Source organism: Diceros bicornis, chromosome 5, assembly GCF_020826845.1.
Source record: "Diceros bicornis minor isolate mBicDic1 chromosome 5, mDicBic1.mat.cur, whole genome shotgun sequence".
In the NCBI taxonomy this organism is placed as follows: Eukaryota; Metazoa; Chordata; class Mammalia; order Perissodactyla; family Rhinocerotidae; genus Diceros; species Diceros bicornis.
Window position 1 is genome coordinate 94535076 of NC_080744.1, and position 19169 is coordinate 94554244.

The 19169-nt window shown below is 47.6% G+C and overlaps 1 protein-coding gene, 2 long non-coding RNA genes and 1 pseudogene across 3 annotated transcripts; all 4 read left to right on the top strand.

Moving 5' to 3' along the window:
* Positions 1 to 4323: 4323 nt before the first annotated feature.
* Positions 4324 to 8113, top strand: LOC131406486 (uncharacterized). Its single transcript, XR_009220147.1, has 4 exons — positions 4324 to 5648; positions 6316 to 6400; positions 7040 to 7116; positions 8042 to 8113. It is a non-coding gene; the product is annotated as an uncharacterized LOC131406486 (long non-coding RNA).
* Positions 8112 to 9944, top strand: LOC131406487 (uncharacterized). The gene is made up of 2 exons (XR_009220148.1): positions 8112 to 8149; positions 8934 to 9944. It is a non-coding gene; the product is annotated as an uncharacterized LOC131406487 (long non-coding RNA).
* An 81-nt stretch (positions 9945 to 10025) lies between these two features.
* LOC131406485 (zinc finger and SCAN domain-containing protein 20-like) lies at positions 10026 to 11799 on the top strand (the record flags this gene model as incomplete). Its single annotated transcript, XM_058542511.1, has 1 exon — positions 10026 to 11799. A coding segment is annotated over one exon (663 nt), but the record flags the coding sequence as incomplete, so codon positions are not given.
* A 538-nt stretch (positions 11800 to 12337) lies between these two features.
* Positions 12338 to 14947, top strand: LOC131406484 (zinc finger protein 239-like; annotated as a pseudogene).
* The last annotated feature ends 4222 nt before the right edge of the window (positions 14948 to 19169 follow it).

Sequence of the window (19169 nt, forward strand, 5' to 3'; positions counted from 1 at the left end):
AATTTTTTATCCATTCACAGGCCAGACAGAGCTGTAGAGCTGCTCCTGGGAGGAGGAGGGTCTGGCTCCAAGGAAACACTTTGCCTGGGCCCCTCATTGCTCACAGGCCCTGTCAGGCACAGCATCTCTGCTGTTTGTTACGCTGTTGGTGTCTGAGGGCAGAGGTGCCTGCCAGGAGGCCTCAGGGAGTGGCACATCTTGGCACATTTACCACAGCCGGGTTCTGGTCCCCAGCCTTTCTGGAGCAGAGACTGGATTTCCTCAGTACACTCAGAGGTGACCAGACCCTGGGTGGTAGGCTCTTGTGAACCAAATTTCCAAGAGACCAATAGAATCTAGAAACCCAATTATTATTAATTTACAGTGGGAGCTCTCCTATCCCAAGCCTCCTTCAGAGCACCCCTTGTTCCCAGTCTCAAGTGACTGAAATGGTGGCTTTGTGATCAGACAGTGGTTGATCAACATAGAGTGAAAGAAAGTAGTCATGTGAGGGACAGCAGACCCAGCCATGAACCCCCTCAGGTGATGAATGCTACGCTTCAAAGTCCCACTTCTCTCCCCTGCCCCACAGTGCTGTCTGCTCAGTGCTCAAGACTGCCTTGTTAACGCTTCCCTCCAGGTGTCCCTGCTGAACAGGCCGTCCCCCCTCTGCAGATAGGTTAGTATCACTTGTTAAGTCGGAGTTAAGTGGATGATCCATGGGCCTAGGAGACGTTAGTCTCCACTCATTATGTGTGGCTATAATTAGTTGAATTCTTAGAGGATAAGCTTATTTGCTTCATCTCAAAATCCTTGTCTCCTTATGCACTGCTTAGCAACACCTCTGTGCAATGTTTTTCTAAACGTATCAATGATCTAGAAACCGAACTCTTGCTGAAACTGATCTATTGACATTTGCCTCTCTCAATCATGCCATGTGGTGCTGCCTTTCAGAGTTATTAGTTCCTATTTGTCTTCCGCCTGCTCCTGTCGTGAAATTTGTGGTGTAGCGAATAGAGTATTGGAAGCCAAAGACCTGACAGACCTGGTTCTAGACTCACTTGTGCCACTAGCTAGCGGTGTGACCAGAGCAAATCACTTCTGGAGGCCTCCTTTTCCTCATCTGCAAAATTCATGACAAAATTTCTCTTCCCATTCCAGAAGGCTGCTGGGAAGAGGTAAGTCACTCTGTATAGCAGTGACCATTGAAGTCCTATTCTCTGTGGTAATATTGACAACTCTGACCTAGATGGGGCCTGCTTTCACCAAAGAATGGACCTGTCTAGGTTTCTGAGACCAAGTGTCCTCTGAGGGAGCAGGAAGCTGCCAGTGGGAAAGCATCTCATCTACGTAGACTATGGGGGGTCCTTTAGTCCCATTCTTTGGGGAGTGTGGCTCACAGCTCGAGGACACGTATGCATGTCTTCTCCCTTGAAGTACTGGCTGTGGTGTTGGTGGTGTAGGTGATATGAGTTGTGTTTGGGACTACCCTTTCCATGCTTGATTTTGCCTCAGTGAAAGTTCCATTTGCTCAGGAGATCCCTGAGTTAAGGGAATGGGGCATGGACTTGGATTAGTAATTTTCAATTTTTTTTTTTAACAGCGGAACCTCTTTTCAAGTGAAATCCTCCAGTAATACAACACTTGTAAAAGCAGAGCTGCTCTGATGATTTCATGGTGGGAACCCAAAGCCCTCTTTTGGACTGGGCTTTTGCCCCACCTAGCGGGTCCCTGAGGCAGCCCTGTGGAACTTCCGGGCTGGCCCAGGGAATGTTTTGAAAGGTAGATGTGTGTGCATGCAAGTGCTGGCCTGAGTTTCCACACCAGCCCTCTCCGAACACCTGTTCCTAAGATCAGAGGATAGAAGAAATCTCCATGGCCCACACTCGCAACTGGATCTAGGACTCTCTGGAGAGCCCCTCTTGTCATCCTGTCCTTCCCTCGCCCCACCACAGGCTGCTGCTCCTGTGAGGGGAATCACAGCTTCACCCACCTTCGGCTGAATTTTCGACCTTTCATCTTTTAATTAGGGAGTGAGACCTACTTTGGAGGATTCATTCAAACCAGATAAAATATGCAACGTAGGTGCTCAATAAAATATATTTTCCTGCCCCTTTTCCCTGAGGCTGCACCTTCTGCTCTCCTGGGCTTTCTCAGCTGCTCTCCAGTATTTCTTTCCAGCCATTTACTTTGAACGCACCTCCATTTAGCACTTATCACACTGTACTGGAGTTACTTGGGTTGTTTACGGCAACTTTTTAGAAAATGCATCCTCTGTTGGACTGCTCTCCTTAAGAGGGGGGAGTGTTTTGCTTGGCCCAGAGTAGATGCTCCACAATTGATGAATGAATACTCATCAGTGGTATTCATCTTGAATCTCCCAGGAGTGTGCACGCAGGAAATGAGGAAGTGTGTGTGTGTGTGTGTGTGTGTGTGGGGCGAGGGGGAGGATGGTGGTGGTGAAGCATTACTACAGTGGACAACCATGCCAGAAAAGTACTTTCTTTCTTTTTGTGAGGAAGATCAGCCCTGAGCTAACATCTGCCAATCTTCCTCTTTTTTTGCTGAGGAAGACTGGCCCTGGGCTAACATCCGTGCCCATCTTCCTCCACTTTATATGGGAGGCCGCCACAGCATGGCTTGACAAGCCGTGCTTCTGTGTGCCCCCGGGATCCGAACTGGCGAACCCTGGGCCGCCGCAGCAGAGCGCGCGCACTTAACCGCTATACCACGGGGCTGGCCGAAAGGTACTTTCTTAACTGGCAAAAAATCTGAATTGGAGTCTCATCTCCACACTGAGAGACCTCAGGCCCAAGCCGCCTCGGTTTATACACCTGTATCATAGGGATAAATAGGGATTAACAGGGATAAACGCCCGTTTCTGCTGTAAGGGACAAGGCTTTGGAAAGGGCTCTCTCTCTCAGTGCTCCCCCCCCGGGTGGCGGAGCGCGAGAGGCCGCCACCTCCCCTAATTCCCGCGGGCGTGGGGAAAACGAGGTAGGACTCCACCCTCTTCAGCTGGGTCAGTTCTAGTCGTGGCTTGGGACCCCCAAACCCAGCGTGTAGTAAAGTCCTACCCATCATCAATGGTTCCTTTGAAACAAATAGGCTCCTAAACCATCGCCATATTTTATTGGTTAATGCTGCTGTCAGTCTGCGGGCACAGGACCGACTCCGTCTGGGGCTCGCGTTTCCGCTTCCGGCGTTTGGTGGACGTCCAAATGCCGGGACTGCCGAATGCAGGTGTCTGGACTCGGGGTTCGAGCGGCCTGTGGGGACCTTGCCTGGCCACGGAGAAGGTGCTGCGGGGTCAGGCCGCCCGTAGTCGCAGGGTCTCGGCGCGCGGGAGCGGCTCTCACCTCGGGCCTGGGCTGCCTTCGCCGGGTGGGCGTGGCCGGGCCGAGTCCCGGGATCCGGCCACCTCCGGCCCAGGCCGCGCGTCCCCGCGAGCGGACCCCGGGGCAGGATGCGCCCCTCGTGCTGGCGGTGCCCGCCTTCTCGCCGCCCACCGGGCCCAGCGGGGACGACTCTCGCCCTGTAGCCGCCGAGGCGACCCCGTCCCTCGGGCCCCCGTTTACTCCATAAAGCTTCCAGAGAAGGTCGCTCGTGGAGCAGAGTAGCCTTCCAGTGTAAGTCACGCTCTCCGGGCTAGTCACCCAGTCCACGGTCAAGAGGCTGAGCCACTGTCCATTTCCTGCCATAAACCAACTATGTGACCTTGGGCAAGTCCCTTGGGGCCTCTGAGCCGTGATTGTCTCCGCTTTGAGGAAGTTGAAGCCTGAGTGTCTCTTAACTTTCCTTCCAACTCTAACATCCTGTGAGTCTGTATTTTTATTATCCTTGCTCTTAGAGCTTGTAGCCTTACCCAGGGTAAATATCCCTGTTGCGGAGAGAGTTATGATGCCAGGACTGAGGAATCCTGCACAGGGCGCCCAAAGCTGAGAACCCAGCCAGGGGCGAGAGCAGTTTAGCGGTTGGAGCATTTGAAGAGTTTGAATCGCTGAAGCTTCGAGCCAGCTCCTCCCAGGTGCTGCTCTCCAAGGTGCTGCTCCCTTGTGCGCAGTCTCGTACTGGTCCTGCACAGACACTTTGCAACACTTGGAAAACCAGTGGCTTGGGAGAGTGGGTGTAAAGGCATCATGAGTGGACGGCCCGAGAATCAAGGACCACCGGATGTGGAACTGGAGCTCCGGGATCGAGTGAGAGGGGTCTTGGACATTCTCCTTGCCCTTTTTGACCCAGAGAAACCTGACTTTGTGGACATTATATTGCTTGCTTTGCTAGAGCACATATTAGAGCAAAGAAGACTTAACACCTAGCTGACCGCAGAAGAAGACTTAACACCTAGCTGACCACAGAAGAAAAAACTTCACACTGCTGCTTGGACCCCTCCCCTACTCCTTCCTCCCCCTCCCTCCCGGAAAGCTTCTGTACTCAATAAATATCCATCCGAGCACACCGAGGCTCAGGCTCTAGGCTTGAGGAGGCAGACTCCTGGAGTTGACCTTGAGTGACGTCAACTGCTCCTCGGTCCTCCAGCTCTCCCTCCCCCTGCTGGGGCTGCTGACTGGGTTGCACCATACTACCTGAGTCCAGACTCTAATTTCAAACTCTTTTTGAGTCTCCACCGGTAAGCTCCTCCTAGCTTGGTAGGTAGATCCCCTCGTGGCCCACGAGGCGCTTATTGAGTCCCTGCCTCTGCCCCTGGTTCCTGAGGTCGCCCGGGATTCCCAGAGGAGGGAACCTATCAAGTGGGCAGTTTATTGTCCCTATTCTCTCCAGCAGCCCATCCTCATTCTTCAGTATGGATAATTGACATTTTCTCAGCCTTCAGTAAATTGCTATGCAAACACAGCTTCAAGCTCCTCTACTTTCCAAGCAGATCACCAGCCCTTGACCCCTCCTATCAAACTTTTGGAGCTGCCTCCCTAGTGACAGAGGGCTAGACTCCATGGGCACCAGGACATGAGGAGAGGAGAACAGGAAGGCTCTTTTCTTCATCTCAATCTTACTGGGCTAACACTTGTGACTTTCACTGCAGTTCACTCTGTAATGTGTGTCTCTGGCTCTAGAATTTCAAGTTCTACTTAGTGACTCCTATCTGAACGTGGCTTCCCAGTGAAGCAAAGGAAGAGGTTTGAGCTTCAAAGCACAGTTGCAAGGTTCTTCTCTGAGCTGAACAATGGCTGTATCTGTGGACCAACAAATCCAGGCTCCTCGAGTACAAGAAGAGCTTCGAATAGTGAAGCTGGAAGAAGATTCCCACTGGGAGCAGGAAATTTCCCTTCAAGGGAGTAACCTCGGACCAGAGACCTCCTGCCATCGCTTTTGGCATTTCCGCTATCAAGAGGCATCTGGACCCCGGGAGGCCCTTATCCAACTCCAGATGCTCTGCCGTCAGTGGCTGAGACCAGAGAAGTGTACGAAAGAGCAGATCTTGGAGTTGCTAGTTCTGGAACAGTTCCTGACTATCCTTCCCCAGGAGGTCCAGGTCTGGGTTAGACAAAAGCATCCGGAAAGTGGAGAGGAGGCAGTGGCCCTGGTGGAAGACTTGCAGAAAGAACCTGGAAGACGGGAGCTATAGATGAGATACGGGAACCTACTTCTGAGTGGGTAAAATAGAGGAATGTGAGAGACAGAGCCACCTTGGGTTGCTGGCAGTGTGGGTAGTATGTAGTACTTTGCTATTTGTGTCAAAGTCAAATTTCCTTATTCCCTGGGCCTGGTAGCTGCAACTTTCCTTCCAAGTTCAGACCGACTCTTTAGAGAATGCACAATGTTGGTTGCCATGAGGGTTGGTCCCTGCCATTAAGTAAGAGAATTGCTTTAAATAGCTTGACCACCACTCTGATCAAGGAGGAGCACATAAGAGCTGTTTTCTTTTTGGAGAACAGCTGTCATTCAGCAGCAGCTAGCCTGAAGCAAGGGGCTTCACTGGTCTTTATTGACCTTATTGAACGTTTGGGTCCTGTTTCAAAATAGCTATATTGTTGGTTGGCTCTCTGTGTTTTGCCTAGAGGTTGACAGGAGCAGCCATAGGAGAGCTGGGTGGGCAGGTTGCAGTGGGCTTGAGTTCCAGACCTTATTTCTGTGAAGCCTTCCACACATCCACACTCCTTACTGCCCCTGCAGTGATTGGTGTAAGACTGATTTCCCCCTTTGCTTCCTTGTGTCTTGGGATAATTAAGTTTTAGTGCCTACAGAATTTTGACCACTTCTAGTCCTTGAACAGGGACAGGAGATGCTCTCAGAGAAGAAGGGACCCTCAGGATCAGTACTAGTTCCCTAAATATCCATCTGAAGCAAGCACAGACAGAATCCATGTGTCTGTTCCAGGCAATGGTGAAGAACTCACAGCCAGAACCAGAAGAACAATTGAGCCACAACCCCAGAGTAGAACTCTGATCTTTCCACAAGAGTGGTAAGCAGCAGCAGTGTGGGGAGGAGGGGGTAGCCCTTCTGTGGGGAAGGTGTGAAGGCCCCCCTCTGAATGCAGCAAGTGGGGTAAAGGGTACAGCTCCTTTCCACTTAGAGGATGTGGCATGTGAACTGAGGCTGACCACATGAATATGTGGGATCCTCAGTAGGCACCTCCACCGGGAAGAAGGACCTTGGTTGGCGTGTTATGTAAAACTACATAGTGGGGCCTGTTGCACCTCTCCTTATGTGACTGAGAGATTGCTGGTACCGGTAGGTTAGGTTTGGGTACAGATTTTAGGTCTGATTAGTGGGAAAGGCACACAGTAGGGTTAAACTCAAGTGCAGCAATTCTCACAACAGGTATGTGTGTCCCCAAACCAATCCACATGATTCAAGTGTGTTACCAGAACTGAAGAACAAAATCATAAAACTCTGACAGTCAGTAACATGGGTGGATATGGAAGGGAAAAATCTGGAACTCTCCTCTTAGAAATGTGTCATTTTGGTTTTTTGCCAACCTCCTTTGATGGGACAAAGTAGACACTAAGAGAAGGAGGAAGACTCTTCTGTTTCTGAACTCATTTGGGCCAGGAGGAGTTGAGAACCATTCTCCTCTAACAGCCCCTTTTTCTTCTCCTAGCCCTGCCTGATCCTCGGGCTCTGGGTCTTTCTGTGGAAGAGAGCAGTGGTGACCAGAGGACGATGCACAGCTCCCAGGTGAGCCAGACTTTTGTCTAGCTCAAGTTCCCTTGTACTACTTGAGTGGGACCCTCTGCACCCAACCCTCTCACCTATCAGCAATTTCAAAGGAATTTGACCCAGGAGGGAGGCCCAGTAACTTTAGAGATAAGGCTCTAAAATTTCATCAGCCTGCAAAATATTGCCTAGATCTCATTCCTTATATAAGACAGCACCACAGCCGAGGTAGTGAGGGATCATATTAAAGTCATTTTTGGGGCCGGCCCGGTGGCGCAAGCGGTTGAGTGCACGTGCTCTGCTGAGGCGGCCCAGGGTTCGCCAGTTCGGATCCCGGGCGCGCACCGACGCACCACTTGTCAAGCCATGCTGTGGCGGCATCCCCTATAAAGTGGAGGAAGATGGGCACGGATGTTAGCCCACGGCCAGTCTTCCTCAGCAAAAAAACAGAGGAGGATTGGCAGATGTTAGCTCAGGGCTGATCTCCTCACAAAATAAATAAATAAAGTCATTCTTTTCTTTGACCCTGAGATTGTCAGATTATACTGATTTGCTTATTTGCCTTAAAGGTAATGGTTACTTCCTTCTTTCCGTATCTGGATCTTGCCCATATGGCCTGCGAGATTGTGTAGTGGGAGAAGAAACAAAAGCTTGAGAGGCAGACAGCCCTGAGTTCAAATTGCAGCTCTGGCACATGCTCACTGTATAACTTGGAACGAGTATGAAGAGTTTCTGGCACATGGTACAGGTGTTCAGTGAATGTTAGCTTATTTCTTCCTTTTCTTTCTCTCGGCCTGCTCCCTCCCTTGGCTTCTCTCATTGCATTTAAAAGCCACAGGAACTCACTTTTTAGTTTCTTCTGAGTCTGTTTTGTCGCCTGCCCTCCAACCTGCACCGGGCTGTCCTAAGGCGGTGTGTTTTGAGTGGGGGTGTCATGTTTTCTCAGGAGTTGGTGACATTTGGTGATATGGCTGTGCATGTCTCCCAGGAGGCACAGAGGCAGCCAGAACCTGGACAGTAACTTGGGAGAATTCCATAAATGGAGCCCTGCTAGGTAAGACCACGTTTCTCCTGCAGAGTCAAAGTTAGCTGTGGGGTTTCTATAGTATTCACTACTCCAGACATTTTTGGGTTGAATTTTTCAAATCCATTCCTTCCTTCAATCCTGCTTCGAAAGAGACATATATATCTGTTATCATAGTCAGTGCCGTCTAGGATGACTTTCTTGAGTCTAGACAGGATACAGGATTGAAGTTCATCTTAGGGAGAAGGTCAGGAAAGCCTTTGGCAGGTGCCTGAATTTTATTTGTTACAGGATGGATGAATATGGATGTACAGTTATAGATTTGGACCTGAATTTTTTCTTATTGTTCCCTCACAGTCCTTAATATTACTTTCACTGAGGCTTCCCAAGAATCCCCTTAGACGTTTTTTTTTTTAAATTAATACCTCCTGGGGCCGGCCCTGTGGCTTAGCGGTTAAGTGTGCGCGCTCTGCTACTGGCAGCCCGCGTTTGGATCCCGGGCGCGCACCGACCCAGCGCTTGTCCGGCCATGCTGAGGCGACGTCCCACATACAGCAACTAGAAGGATGTGCAACAATGACATACAACTATCTACTGGGGCTTTGGGGAGAAAAAGGGGGAGGATTGGAAATAGATGTTAGCTCAGGGCCGGTCTTCCTCAGCAAAAAGAGGAGGATTGGCATGGATGTTAGCTCAGGGCTGATCTTCCTCACACAAAAAAAATAATAATAATATCTCTCCACTCTGGCATATAAAGTAGTTGAGATTAGTCTCACCAAACCATTATGTCTTCTATTTATCTCCCTGCAAACAGATTTTCCAACCCCCAGACCCAGAGTGAGCTCCCACGTGGAGCAGCAGAGAGAACCGCAGAGCCCAGGTCTTCAGTGCTCCAGAGGGCAGAGCGTGGGAGACTCCCCAGGGGCCGGGGGAGAGTCAAGCCTGGCCAGGTGCCTGTCTTGAGAAAAGCCAAGAGCTGGAGTGGCAGGGCCTGGAGGATGAGAAGGTGGCAGAGGTGCACTGGGGCCATGAGGAAATGAAGATTTTTCTGGACATTCTCAGTGAGTCCTGGATCCATGAAAAACTCTGTACATGCCATCAGAACCGCCAAGTTTACCAGATTGTGGCTGAGCGGCTGTGAGAGCGTGGCTTCCTACGGACCCTGGAGCAGTGTCACTACCGGTTCAAAAACCTCCAGACCAACTACCGCAAATCCAGGAGCAGCCACACTCCAGGCACCTGCCCCTTCTATGACAAGATGGATGCCCTGATATGCCCACAGGCTACCACCCCCGTTCCAGAGGTGGCAGGGAGTCTGCTTGGGCAGAGGGACCATGACGTGGAGCTCGAAGAACCGCAGAGTGGTTGCTGGGAACAGGAGGAGGCAATGCCGGCTGAGGCTGTGCTAGAAGGAGGGGCAGAGAGGTGGGGGCGGAACCTGGGCCGTAGGGCAGCATCTTTAGAAGGGCATTCAGGAGCCGTGACAGAGGATTCTGAGGAGGAAGAACTGGGCCTTGAGGAAGTGTCTGAAAGCCTTGGTATCCCAGCCCTGTTTCGGGAGTCCTACTGGTAAAGCCCTTGTTATGAGCAAGATGGGAGGGCCGTGGTTGTTAGCAGGGTTTGGAAAGAACCTCATCGCAACCAGTTATTTCAGAGGTGCCGTGTGGAGTTAGGGCATATTATAATAGCTCGAAAAGGGCAAGGAAAGACTTTTTATATACAAATGAGAGAGCCTTTATTCACGTATGTAATTGAGAAAAAGGAAGAACTATTATATAAGAATAATGTTTATAAGTATAAAAATAAATATGTGCTTAATGTTGGATCAAGTTGTGTCACAGAGGGAAAAACCCCTTTGATTATTTCTCAGAAAATCACTAAAATGCTGTGGTAGGGAGTGGGGAGTCTTTTGCTATCTTCATTTCAAACCAGCAGCCTTGTCTTAGCTTACCTCTATACCTTTCTCCCAGGTGTGCACTGGGGGTATGAAGAAACTAAAATTTTCCTGGGAATTCTTGGTGAGCCCTACATTCACGAGAAACTCCGTACCTGCCATCGGAACCGCCAGGTGTACCGGATTGTGGCTGAGCGGCTGCGGGAATGTGGTTTCTTACGGACCCTGGAGCAGTGTCGCTACCGGTTCAAAAACCTCCAGACCAACTACCACAAAGCCAGAAGCAGCCACACTCTGGTCACCTGCCCCTTCTACGACAAGATGGATGCCCTGATGAGTCCCTGGGCCCTTGCCAACACCTTTGATGCCTTAGAGGTGGCAGGAGGCCTTCTGCAGAATAGAGGGGACTCCAAGGAGAACCAGAAGGCAATGCTGGAAGGTGTGACAGGGGATGGTAATGAAGTGGAAGAGGAGCCCCGGAGCCTTGGCGCCCAGGCTTTGAGGGGGAGTCCTAATGGTAAGCTCTCCTCCTCACAGTGCACCTCAGGATGGTGGGAAAGACGAAGGCCTGTGGGAAGCATTAGGTGTGAATCAGGAGACATGCTTATTGTTGTCTGTCACTCTGCTGTCACTAATCTGTGTCTGGAATGGCCTCGTCAGGAGAAAAATTACTGATTTCTTTAGAGGAACACTGTTTACTGCCTATCCTCAAATATTGCTAGAGTCAACCCTCCACTGGACCAGTAGTCTAGGGTGACTCACCAAGACCATTTTGAGGGTTTCGTTCTCTCTAGCAAAAGGATTTCCCTGCCTGCTTTTAGTAACAATATTATCGAAACAGAGGAGAGAGAGGTTGGCATTAAAGTTTTAGTTGTTTGTTTCCATCTAAACTACCCCTTAGATGTGAACTCTGCATATATTATATATAACAGTCTTCCGCTTGAAGACTTGTCTGTTCTTGGGCAAGTGGGCAAGTTGGTTAACACCCCAATCCTCCATTTTCCCATCTGTAAAATGGACATAGTGGTAGTATCTACCTCACTGGGCCGTTAGGAGGATCCTGGCACATTGTTAGCACTCAGCAAATGTTAGTTTTCGTTATCATCATCATTATAATTATTGTTAAAATAGATAAGCACATTGCCCTGTCTCCTCACTTAGGGGGCAAATTTCCTGAGTCATTAACTGAACTTTTTCTTCTGAAAACTAGACCTTTCTGGGAAGTGCTTCCATTCTCATTTCACCTACCACTTCCAGATATGAGAACGAAAGCAAATTACATAAGAACTCCATGTCCCTGCTTGCCTTTCCTTGAGCAGGACTTCTAGTTCCCCAGCCAGATGGGGTCTCAAGGCTGGAGAGAAGTGAAGAGCTTTGGAGTGACAATCCCTGGGACTTCAAGGAAATTCAGAAAACTTCCTGTGCAGGTGAGAAATGAGTGAAAGCAAGTGAAATCTAGTATTCCACCAACAAAGAAGTCAGACCTGGAATTCTGAACATGGACAAGCCAGCACTGGGCAAGCCAGGCACTTGGCCTTCCCAGTTTATTGTTCTGTGGGGCTGAAACCACAGGAGTTGGGAGAAGAACAGAGAAGCAGGTGGCGCCCAGGAAAGCCTCTTCCCCTTAGTTACCTAATATAGATATAAACAAATTATTAGTGTTTATGATTTCCCTCTTAAATTCCTATCTGAATTTTAACTATAGTGAACTGTCACTTAACCAGGTTAATAGAAGAAGTGAGCATGGATGACACCAAATTAAAACTATGGTCTACCTTGATTACTGGAGGGGTGAATTTCTCATGCTTAAGATGAGCCCCCCTCCTTGGTGGGGCTCAGTTGTTTTGTTGGAATTTTAAGGGATCCGATAAATAGTACTGTTCTTCCCCTACCCAGATTCCAGACCAACTGGAAGTTGTAGACATTCAAAGAGTAAGACACTGAAATGAGAATGGCAACTTTCTAACTCGTGGAGCTGTGGGAGAATGTGGCTTAGATGTGTGGCCACAGTGGGTTTCCTAATATTGAACCCCAGCATCGAGCCACAGGCAGCTCTAGACAACCACAGCCTCGCCCTGCAGAGATAGAGCCTTCACTGTGGATCTTCTGAGCTACCTACACCCAGCTCCTTGTTAATCAAAGAAGTCCTTCCTCCCACTTGTAAGGAAGGGGATGGAGAAAGGCGGGAGAATTATTTAAGGCATGTCCCTCTACCTAGAAGGCAGTATCAAGAAGAGAAAGGGAGTTTTTTAGTACTGATTGCCAGTCCATAGGAGGGTGGGAGGAGAGGAGGAGCCATGCTTGGAGACAGAGCCTCTGAGGAGTGGGGAGGTGCTCTGACTAAAGAGGAAGGAATGGGCCTGGAGGCTGCCTACCTCCTTTTATCTCAGCCTTTCTCCACATGACCTTGTTTAGAAACGGGGGAGTGAGTGAACCTGGAAATCTGCTCGTTTTAACCATGGTTCAGCCATTCTCCAGTTTATTTTTTCCCGGTTGATGGAAAGTTGACAATGCTCTATCTGTCACCATCAATAACTTGTTTTTAAGTGTCTAGTAAGGACGTCATTTACATTGTTTCCATTCTTCTGAATTCAGAAAACAGATGGCATTTGCATTTCATTTCATTCTGTCAGATCTTGAAACAAGGACAGAGAATGAGGAAAATTCAAGCCAGGACATTTCAGAGGAAGTAGAACTACCTGGGGCATTATTAGAAAGATCCCAAATGGACGTTTCCCAATACTTTAATTGGAAGAAAGACTGTGAAAGTAAATATGGGGCAGAAAAGCAATGGGAAATATCCTAAGTAGATGGACAAGAGTCACTCTCTCCTCTAGAAAGAGACTTAGGTAAATTCATAGGTCCTCAGGGAGCCTATATAGGAGAAAAGTCCAATATATGCTGTGAATGTTGAAAGAATTTCAGCCAGAGCTCCCACTTAGCTATCCACAGATTAGCCTACATCGGAGAAGAGAAACCTTATAAATGTGGCCACTGTGAGAAAAGCTTTGGCTGAAGCTCACATCTGGTTTGCCACCAGAGAATCCACACTGGGGAGAAGCCCTGCACATGCCCCGAATGGGGGAAAGGCTTCAGCGATCACTCTAACCTCGCAGCACACCAGAGAATCCACACAGGAGAGAAGCCCTATAAATGTGGAGAGTGCTGGAAAAGCTTCAACCAGAGCTCAAGCCTTCTGATGCATCAGAGAATCCACACAGGAGAGAAACCCCATAAGTGTAGTGAGTGTGGAAAAAGTTTCACCAATAGCTCTCATTTTAGTGCTCACTGGTGAACGCACACTGGCGAAAAACCCTACCAGTGCCCTGAGTGTGGGAAAAAGTTCAGTAAGAGTTCCACTCTCACCAGCCATCAGAGGATCCACACAGGAGAGAAACCCTATGAGTGTCTCGAATGTGGGAAAAGTTTCAGTGACCACTCAAACCTCATTACCCACTGGCGTACTCACACTGGAGAGAGACCCTATAAATGTGGGGAATGTGGGAAAAGCTTCAATCAGAGCTCAAGTCTTATTATACACCAGAGAATCCACACAGGAGAAAAACCCTATGAATGCGTTGAATGTGGGAGGCGATTCAACAGTAGTTCACATTTCAGCGCACGTCAGAGAACCCATGTGAGAGAAAGATTCTAACTGTAGGAGAAATGTCTTTAAAGCATCAAGTCTGAAAACACCACTGAATCCATCCCCAAAAAGGGTTTGTATTGCCCTTGATTCTGTACCACAACACCCACAGGAGATGGAGAGAGAGAATTTAGATCCCAGTCCAGCAGACCTTATTTTGTTTCTCTCACTAAATACTCACTTGGCTTATGAAATACTACTCAGGGCTTTCTTATCCATGCTGTTGAAATGGAAGCTAATTTCCAGAGAATTCAGAGACTAGTTCTGAATTTGACTGTATCACCATCTCAGTGTGTCTTCATTGTGATTCTGTGCCTTAATTTTCACAGCTGGTAATATTAAGGTGAGATTCTTGTCCCCGAGACCCTCCTTCAACCATTGGGGAGGCTCTGCCCTCCTGCGCTGATGGTGTTAATGATGGTGTTAATGATGGTGTTAATGAGTCAGCTATAGAGCCAGCAATGGCTGAGCTGTTTCTTCTCAGCACTGGGCAGCTAGACAAGGATTTATTAACTAAATACATTTTTAAAGGTCTTCCACTGTTCTCCCTATGGGAAGATTGGGGACCAGGAACTGTCGACATTTCCCCACATTCCTTTTCATAGGATTTACATGGAGTTACTTGAGAGGAACATGCTCTATTATATTATTTGGAGGAGGGAAAAGAAGAAAAGGTCAATGCTAGAGGTTGGCTTTCTAAACAACAACCTACTCTTCCTCTCAACATAGTAGGTTGAACCATAAGAGACTGCTATTTTTGATCTACAAACCCAGCAATTTCATGATTCAACCTAAATAGAATTTTTGCATGGTAGAATTACTCCAAATTGCCAGCAGGGCTGCTGTAGAGCCTTACAGCTCATACTGTATCCCAAAAATGTGAGACAGGGTCTAGAAGATTGTGAACCAGGATAATGAAGTGGGCAAAGCCTTTTCTGTTTGTAAACATGTCCAGAGCAATAACTAAGAACTGTAGCGTTGATTAAGAAGACTCCTGGTTGAAGGCTTTACCTCTGTATCACCTGCCTCTGACAAATCCACCAGTTCCCCTTGGTGCTCAAGCTCTACCAGGAAGGCTATGGACAGGTCAACAGGTGCCCAGAGATTTGGGCCTCTCTGCAAGAGCAGAGCAGAGTCCCTGGAGGGACTCTGACATACAGAGCAAGTGGTGTTCGGAAATAAATGGAACACAGTTTCTCCCTCTTAAAATAGTTTGCTTTGTGTGTTTGCTTTTAAAATACTTTCCCATAACTTTCCAGAAACCCATCAATTATAAAACAAAGCACAATCTACACATATAATTTTTATCTGATTAGATTTATAAAATATGATTATTAAATAATATCTTTTTTTTTTTTTTAAAGAACTTATCCAAGTGTTGTCTGTCAAAAGTAGTCATTTTGCTGGGCTGTGGACTTGATATGTTGTTGCCATTATTGAAGACATGTTTTGAGTTTTCCTTTAAGAATTGTCTTCAAATGACCTAAAGAAGCCTCACATCCATGTATTTCCAGCACGTAGAGTAGTGTCTTGCCCATGGGTGGGCTTAATAAATGCAGACAGAATGACCATCTTGTTTATTATCTAGCCTGATCATCTCTTATCCGTGAGACTTGGCTCTGCCCAATATCTCCTTTCCAAAAATAGAATCCCTTCCAAGGATGTCAGTTTGCTGTCATTGAGGAGACTTTTCAAAGAGCCTGTTTTTGGAGATGATTTCCAAAGAAGTATCCCAGAAATTTGAGTTTAGAATTTTTTGTATGGCCAGGAAATAAATCTGATATGGATTATTTTAAATTATTTCACTCTTTTCAATGAGATAGTCTTTACTTAGGTGGAAATTCATCATACTAAAACGTAATGTAGCTCTGCATTATAAAAAGACTGTAAATAACCAGATTCCCTTTTGGAAACTTTTGCCATCGTACTTCTTTGGAATGGAACAAAATAATGGGAAAACTGAGCTGGAGATTGTAGATATTTTATGCATATTTTACAATCCTTAGAGCAATATGACATGATAGACAATTGCTTTAAGCAGTGTTTGCTGTTAGAACTCCTAAATGGAACACTTACCACAAACAGGGAGTTAGACTGTAGTTTTGTGTGTGTGTGTGTGTGAGGAAGATCAGCCCTGAGCTAACATCCATGCCAATCCTCCTCTTTTTTTGCTGAGGAAGACTGGCCCTGGGCTAACATCTGTGTCCATCTTCCTCCACTTGATATGGGACGCTGCCACAGCATGGCCTGACAAGCAGTGTGTCAGTGCGCGCCCGGGACCCGAACCCGGGCCGCTAGCAGCGGAGTGTGCACACTTAACCACTATGCCACGGGGCCGGCCCCTAGACTGTAGTTAAATCACATGGAGATGTTTCCCAGTGAACCAAATGTAATAGGATGATTTTTACAGGGTCCTAATTTTTTTTTTTTTTTTTTTTTTTTTTTGTGAGGAGATCAGCCCTGAGCTAACATCCGCCAATCCTCCTCTTTTTTTGCTGAGGAAGACGGCCCTGGGCTAACATCTGTGCCTATCTTCCTCCACTTTATATGGGACGCCGCCACAGCATGTACAGGGTCCTAATTTTTATTTGAAACTGCAGTCATCCATTATCTTGCTCATAAGTATTTTGATTTATTTTTGTCTGCCACTGTACTCGGCATGAGCAAAGTTCTGGAGTCTCTTATTTTTAACTCAAGTCACACTCACAGTCACAGCTTCAAAGTGTGTGACCCAGATGATCAGGGTGGCTTCTGGAGGCCGTTTACTTGGAAGTCCCTCAAGATAAAAATAATAATGAAAGTTACGACTGGGAATGCATGAAATTCACTTATATTATTATAAAAGTTGCAATAGATGACACAATCAAATTACGTCTTGAAAAATTTTTATTGAAAAAACTGCAAAAATACTGGTTCTTATTCTCATTTACGGATAGCAAGAAACACAGGAGCTGGGTTTCAGGGCACTAATCCTGCTAGCCAAAGCTGACACAAGTATATTAACCCATTAAATAAATGAATTCCAAGTGAATTCTGTGAGTGGATGGTCAAAGGGAGAGACATTTTTATCAAATTTGTCATTAGACTTTAAGACCCAGGGCAGAGACCTGTGTCCGACTGATGTCTGCAAAGAATATAGCAGGCCACATGGGACTTACAAATGCCACTGTCTGGTGAGCTGACCCAGGCCTCCTAGCTGACTCAGCCCAGAACGGGGCTCCCACTCACCTGCTTTCATAGCTTTGCTTCACCCCCAGAGAACATGACCTTCTCCTTTTACTTCTCCCCAGGACTCCAGCTTTACGGTCCTTCAACGCGGCTGTATCAGTCCTCTAGTCAAGAATGCAGAGAGAGGGGCTGGCCTGGTGGTGCAGCGGTTAAGTGTGCGCACTCTGCTTTGGCGGCCCGGCGTTCACGGGTTCGGATCCCAGGCGCGCACTGATACACTGCTTGTCAAGCCATGATGTGGCGGCATCCTATATAAAGTAGAGGAAGATGGGCACAGATGTTAGCCCAGGGCCGGTCTTCCTCAACAAAAGAGGAGGATGGGCATGGATGTTAGCTCAGGGCTAGTCTTCCTCACACATATACAAAAAAAAAAACAACACAGAGAGAGAACAGCTACATTTACTGACTGTTCCTGTGTGTCAGGCCCTGCACTAAGCACTTCACTGCAGGGTCTCATGTAAGTGTCTCAGCCACTCCCTGAGGTAGTACTATGATTATGCCCTTTTGCAGGAGGGGAAACTGAACGCAGAGCTGGGACTCGGGCCCTGATTGGTCTTACTCCAATGCAGGGTGTTAATCACTGTGATATATCAGCCTCTCGACTGGGCAAACTGTTGGGAGCCACAGCTTATGTGGGGGGTGGGCTGTGAGGTCAGCACATAAGAAATGATTGTGTACGGTCAAAATTACTCTTGAGAATCCCTTCCATAGACCATTAGGTAAGGACAGCATCTCTCTCAGAGGCCTGCTGAAGCAGAGAGATGCTTACCTGCTGAAAGCCCGTGGGATCAAAACCTACTGGAAGCAGCAGGACCCTATCTCCCACAGCTGCTCTGGGCCATGCGCCCCTGGGTGGAATGGCTAGCTGGTCCTAAATGGTTAAATACCAAGGGGATGCCCTCCCTGTCCAGGCTACATCACCTCTCTGTGCTCTGCATTTTTATCTGCAAAACAAGGAAGTGGTTGAGCTGTCACTCCTGATTCCGAGGTCTGATTCTCCAAACACATCACCATCATTCAGAACGTTTAACCCTGCTACAGACCCAGGGCCTGACCCTAACACTGTGAGACCCTGGGCAAAGAGTGCAAATGGAGGGTGACACGCTACAACACGTATCTAAATACTAAGAATTATAAATCCAGCTAACAGAATGTTAAATTGTCCTCCCACCTTGACAACTGTACTTCACTATGATGTGGAAGGCCAGATTTTGTGTGTTTTCTTAAGTTTAAAATTCAGTTGTTTTTAGTATATTTATAAAATTGTGCAACTGTCACCACTATCTAATTTTATAACATTTTCATCACTCCAGAAAACCCTATACCCATTAGCAGTCACTCCGCATTCCCTACCGCCCCCCATTCCCTGGCAACCACTAATCTACTTTCTGTCTGCATGGATTTGCCTGTTCTGAACATTTCATATAAATGGAATCACAGTAAGTGGCCTTTGGTGACTGGCTTCTTTCACTTAGCTTCATGTTTTCAAGGTTCATCCACGTTGCAGCACGTATCAGTACTTCATTCCTCTTTCTGGCCTAATAATATTCCATTATATGGATATACCACATTTTGTTAATCCATTCATCAGTTGGTGGACATTGGCTTGTTTCACTTTTTGGCTATTGTGAATAATGCTGCTATGAACATTCATGTACAAGTTTTTACAAGTCTTTGTGTGAACATATGTCTTCAATTTTCTTGGATAAATACCTAGGAGTGGAATTGCTGGGTCATATGGTAACCCGATGTTGAACCTTTTGAGGAACTGTCAGACTTATTTTCCAAAGAGGCTGCACCATTTTGCATTTCCACCAGCAGTGTATGAGGGTTCTGATTTCTCCACAGCCTCCCCAAACTCGTTATAGTCTGTCTTTTTTATTACAGCCATCCTAGACGGTGTGAAGTGATGAAGACAGGTTTTGAATTTAGAATTTTGGACTCCTGCAAGTTCCATGATGGAACATGGTGGTGTGCCCTCCCCTGCTCTCTTCCCATCCTCGGCTCTGACCTGTGAGAGGCCTCACCTGCAAGTGTGTGGATACCCTGGTCTGTATGTGCAAGCCCTGTCCACACTCTCCGTAAACAGCCACTTGGGCCACCTCTCAGGCCTAGAGTGTACACTCTGACTGCACAGTCTGCCCTTGAGAGGAGGGGGCTGGAAAAGAGGCTGTGCAGGCCCTGGAGGCAGGCTCTGCATTTGGACGGGGAATTCTGGGTCCTGAGTTCCTGGAAGATGATCTGGAAGAGGAGTGTAAGATTTGTGGGCACATAGCCTTGTG